At 30.4% G+C, this 5,265-nt stretch overlaps 1 protein-coding gene across 5 annotated transcripts; it reads right to left on the bottom strand.

The window, feature by feature from the left end:
* Positions 1 to 2,022: 2,022 nt before the first annotated feature.
* LOC107951623 (protein WHAT'S THIS FACTOR 1, chloroplastic) lies at positions 2,023 to 4,901 on the bottom strand. 5 transcript variants are annotated; one of them, XM_016886730.2, is made up of 4 exons: positions 4,691 to 4,901; positions 4,531 to 4,535; positions 4,420 to 4,447; positions 2,023 to 3,651 (listed from the first exon to the last, which is right to left on the bottom strand). In XM_016886730.2, exon 4 carries the CDS (start codon positions 3,610 to 3,612, stop codon positions 2,350 to 2,352), a length of 1,263 nt encoding a protein of 420 aa, XP_016742219.1. In that variant the 5' UTR covers positions 3,613 to 3,651; positions 4,420 to 4,447; positions 4,531 to 4,535; positions 4,691 to 4,901; the 3' UTR covers positions 2,023 to 2,349. The 5 variants fall into 5 exon arrangements, with proteins under 5 accessions (XP_016742219.1, XP_016742222.1, XP_016742217.1 ...); XM_016886733.2 differs by lacking the exon at positions 4,420 to 4,447 and having other exon boundaries at positions 4,495 to 4,535; XM_016886728.2 differs by lacking the exon at positions 4,531 to 4,535 and having other exon boundaries at positions 4,420 to 4,530.
* Positions 4,902 to 5,265: the final 364 nt, after the last annotated feature.

Here is a 5,265-nt window from a genome sequence, read left to right as displayed (position 1 = left end):
TAAAATAATATTAATACAATAATATTTACTTAAATAATAAGTAAGTATATACATGTATTACAAATGTATGCATAATATTTATTACACATGTATTTTATTTTTACCATACACTTGGTACTCATTTTGGCTTATTTATTTATTTAGTCCCTTCAATTTTCTTTATTCTATAATTAAACTTTCACACTTTATTCAATTTAATCATTATCCTTAATTTAAGCTAATTCACTTCATTAAACTCTAATTAACTATCCACTTAAATTCGTGAATATTTTTAATAAATATTTACAAATCCATTTTTCAGAAACTGAGACCCGAAAATACACTTTTCCAATAACCGTAAAACTCAGGTCGTTATAGGTTCATATACAATTTCAATCTCATCCACAATTTATTGTACTCTCTTGATTAAATTACACTTTTAATCCTTCATCTTTTCCCACCAATCTAATCAATCATTTTTATTTTTAATTTTCACACTTTTTCCCCTAATAGTTTTCATACTATTACGATTTAGTTAATACCTCAATTTAATTTCTCTCAATTCAAAAGTCTTTTTAATTCCCTACAATATCCAACTACCTTCTCTATTAATATCCAGATTCCTATTTATTTACTTCAAAAATTCTAACACATGCAAATTTCGAAATAATACTATTCTTATCTTGGGGGTGTTGATGTTACAATTCAGGGGCAGAGGCCGCAGAGCTAAGAAATTTGGATTGTGACGTCAATTTTTTTAAAAAATTAAAACACTTATAAAAGTCATATAAATTAACGCATAATTTTTTTTCTTATTGTTCTTCCTTTACTTCACTAATAGACTATTCTAAAATGTTTTTCCATTTATGTTAAACATTTAGATCAAATATATCTAAGCCTTAAATAGATAAAAGTTTTCATGAAACCAACATATCAATAGTAATTTTTTTAACACAAAAAAAATAATAAAGTGCTTTTTGGTGTCATGAGAATGCAATATATCAATTTTTCAAATACAAGATTCACAACAATCACACTAGTAACAACAATTTTTAAATAAAAATGCTAAATTTCTAATCAATCTTAATTCCTTCAAGGGATTGTATTAATCAATCCTATTTTTTGAAGGATTTGTATTAATATCTTCTAAAAATTATTACCCATTCACGATGTTAGGAATTTCATACAAAATCAATAATCTCAAATTTATTCAATAAAAATAAATAAATCTTGCATAAAAATCCTAATGTATCATAAGAAAAGCCATAATCTTACTCTTGTTTAGAGATTAATCAAGAAAGCAAGAAAAGAAAAAGAAGAATTGTTACAAAAATTCTAGAGAGTAAGAGAATAAAAGAAATTTGAGAAAAAAAGTGACTAGTGTTGGAAGAAAATAAAACAATTAGGGATTTTTGGATTTTAGGGACGGGGAAGAGATTCATTTAATTTTATGTAAAATAATTTATTAAATGAAAATAACTTTTAACAAATAAAATTATGTTTATAAATTTTATTAAATATAAATTCAAATATGATTTGCTTATGATATCTCAGATGTTGTTATAGGTGTCTCAAATTCTGTTAAGACATACAAATTAGATAGTAATAAAAAGACAGTTATAAAAAGAGTTGATTGTATGGTTTAATTTTTCTAAAGGTGTTGTTAGCCCTTGGTACTTATTTAGAATTATTTTCTCAATCTAAGAATCTTAATCAGATTATTATTGTCGTTAGTAATTATTGTCAAAACATATGTATATGAATAACTTAATCAACAAATTTTGACAAAAAAAAAATACTTAAAATTTTAAAGACGGGGTTTGAGAACTTTAAATAAATCTCAAATTATGTTTGTCAAGGGGGATTACCTTTAAATGATTAATATTTAAATCTAGTTGTTGTGTGATTTTCGAACATGAAGACAAAATGAAATAAAGATTTCAACTTCAAGGTATTCAAATCAGAAAATACATCCAAAACCAACAGTCAGCTAATGATTGCAAAGTAAATAATTGGTTAGCAAAGAAGAATCCATCCCCAACATTCAAAATTTCAACTATTCAATATATTCAAACCCGAAAATACGTCAAAAATGAATGCCAAAACACAGGTACTTCAAGAAAGTTGGATAATACGGCAGCATTTTTAATGATTGCAAAGGGATATTTCATAGTGGATTGGGTAGCTAAGAAGAATCCATCCCAACATTCAGAATTTCAAGTATTCAAGTTCCCAGCTCTAGGAGGATATTAGCATATTAACTGCAGAAGCACTCCCCAGGCTTTGGTCATTGCTAGCTTGTAGTTTTTGTTCACCCCTTTATCCAAAAATACAATAGACTTCAATGTTAAAATCATCTCAGATTAATTTTCACCTTTCATCAAAAAGAACCTTGTAAAATCGTTTTCGTTCTTCCGGGTCAAACAAACGTCCTAAACCTCCTAAAGTATCACCGTTATCATCTTGGTTGGATGTTTCAGAGCTCGCTACTTTCCTTCTCTCTGGCTTCATCAAATTCATGCATTTCCTCTTCTTTTCCAAATTCACTACGCGGCGCCTTTGGTTATATTCATGAAGCCCTTCCTGCATCAAATCCCCGAATTTATTCTTCACAATGACTAGTGGATTTTTATCAACCAATTCCGACCCATTGTAAGCTTCTCTAAGGAGCACGGTATAAATCTGATACTTGTTCGACACGTAAAATATGCCGGGGTGCTTGAGCAACAAAATATTCAATTTCTCAGGCAAAGCAAACTCTCTCTTGAAATGGCTTAGCTTTACGATTGATAACTTCTTCCACAATGTCAATGACAGCAACTCATGCACAAGGCCCACAATTCTCTTCTCCATCTCCTCAGATCCTTCCTCTAAACCTCTAGGGTTTAAGTAAGGTGAAATGTAGGGAATTGCATTAAATTCTTCAAATCTCTGCCATGATTTAATCCAAGTTGAAGGCAATGAACAGGAAAAACAAGGCTCTATCCCCTGTTTCTGAGCTGAGGCTTCAACAGCAGAAACTGCTAGATCAGGGTTCCACGCCAGAAGTTCAATTTCCATTGAACTCTTCCTCCAACCGTTATTAACCAGTCGAAAGATTTCTGGGTGCTTTGGTAGAATTCTAATGATGTAGTCATCTGGAAATCCAAAGCTGTGTTTAAGCTCATTAAGTTTCGTAACATTAAGCCTTTGATTCACGCTCATCATTAACAACTTTGCCAATTTCTGAACAAACACTGGCTCCTGCATATCTTTCACCAATTCTTCCTCTTCGACCAAATGTATCATCCGCTTCGTTAATCTACAATAATACTCATCATTATCACGATAAATTTCAAAGCAACAGGGATACTTCTTGAGCCAATTGAGAGCTTTGCCTTGAAGATCAAGAGTCTTAAATTTCTTTTGAAGATGCTCCAAAGGTGCCACCTGGTTTGGGCATCTAAGTATTATGTTTTTAATCTGATTATTGACTATCCAACGACGATTTCTTGAAAGGGCTGCTTCAAGATCTGGGTCTTTCTTCGTTGACCAAAGAGAGAAGTTTCGAAAATGATAAATAAAAGAAGGCTGAGAATGCAGCCTACAATAGCAACAAGCCAACCTCTCAAAAACTCTTTTACTAATCATCATACTCAACTTAGTATGCCTCTTTTTCTCTAAAGAACAAACCTGTTAAGAGCAAAGAAAATAAAATAAGAAAAAGGAAACCATATCTTTCTTTCTCAACAATGAATTAGATATACACGGGAATGTAACAACTTGCCAAGAGAACAATCCACAAGTTCCTTATAGCACCGCACTAAACATGTAATACTACAGGTATGCTTATGCCAATGAACCAATGTTCAGAACTTTTGTACTAAGCCATAGAAGCTATATGTGCTTTACTGTAAGCGCAGAATAAACTTCCATTCAGCAATCCAATTAATGACTTTCATCATGCCACAGTTCAAGCAAACCTCGAAACTTCATGAGCAAAAATAAGAAAGAAAGGTTTATTGGATTAATGACAACTAGGAAATTTTTCAATCAAGCTTTATCACTCTGGAAATGGTGTAACAGTGTCGATGTTGCCATTGCTAAAGCCCTCCATAGTGATGTGAACAAATTTAACAGCCGATTGCGGCTGCAAATAACAGTATAACAGAAAATAACAGCGATACCAGTCTACTATTTCCACTAAACCAATACCTTTTAAGATATGAAACACAGTAACAAGCAGCAAGACGGAAAACAGAAAATCAAATACAGCAAGGTGATGCATAACTAAAAAATCTTATTACTCAATACTCAAGTAGAAACTTAAAAATGTAAGACCAAAAATAAGACAGAAAAGCGTATCATATTAATGACAACTAGGAAATTTTTCAATTACTATAGAACCAAGACTGAAAACCCAGTCAATGTGAAGGAAACCTTTGTCATCTGTATGATTACCTTAAAAATCCGGATCAGAACTTTTATCCTATATGATTAAAAAAACAAAAAGCAGTCAAATACAAGAAGATCAACCTTCTAGTATTATATACAGTATAGCAGCCGATGTACCTGCACTAAACAAGAGAATCTCAATCAGATAATAATATAAGAAAAGGAAACAAAAAAGTAAAGGGTAAGTTCTATTTAGTGAAGAATCAAACTTCTCATAGGCATTTTCACGAACACCTAATGGAAGAAAGAATCAAATTTAATCAACATATTTGGGTACCTAAATGGCTAGATTGAGTCCTATGGCATTTTCCATTTTCGCTGCGATTTAGGGGAAGATTATGATAAATTTACAAACTTTGTTACTGCTGTGGCTGAGGGAAAGAGTGAGGGAGATTGTAAAGTAAAAAAAGGAAAAAACTGGTTGAGCGCCATCGGAGAAATGCTGTGAAATTCCTCTTCGACCAAAAAAGTGAAGTTACTATATATAAATATAAGAGGAGGAATCCACTTTGGGGGGTCTAAAATCACAGATTTTATGTAAAAATATAAATATAATGATAAATCCAATATTATTAAAATATTAATTTTATAATTGAATTGTTGAAATATTAATGATAAAAGTAATTTTATATTTGTAATTTCTTTAAGGATTCAATTGTAATCTTTTATATTTTATATTTTATTTACTTTTTGTTTTTATGTAAAAAATTTCAACCATTCGATAAATATTAATATATAGTATTTTAGATCAATAAAATAAAAATATCGAATTGATTTGAAATTGACATGCATTATCAGTATAATTATATCAATAAATTTAATAATTGAGTCATTAAAATATTAATCATGTTA

This window comes from Gossypium hirsutum, chromosome A02, assembly GCF_007990345.1.
Source record: "Gossypium hirsutum isolate 1008001.06 chromosome A02, Gossypium_hirsutum_v2.1, whole genome shotgun sequence".
Lineage (NCBI taxonomy): Eukaryota > Viridiplantae > Streptophyta > Magnoliopsida > Malvales > Malvaceae > Gossypium > Gossypium hirsutum.
This window is presented reverse-complemented; position numbering and strand designations above follow the sequence as displayed.

Coding starts and splice junctions, on each gene's coding strand:
- LOC107951623 (XM_016886733.2), bottom strand. CDS start 3,612: ATGATGATTAGTAAAAGAGTTTTTGAGAGGTTGGCTTGTTGCTATTGT.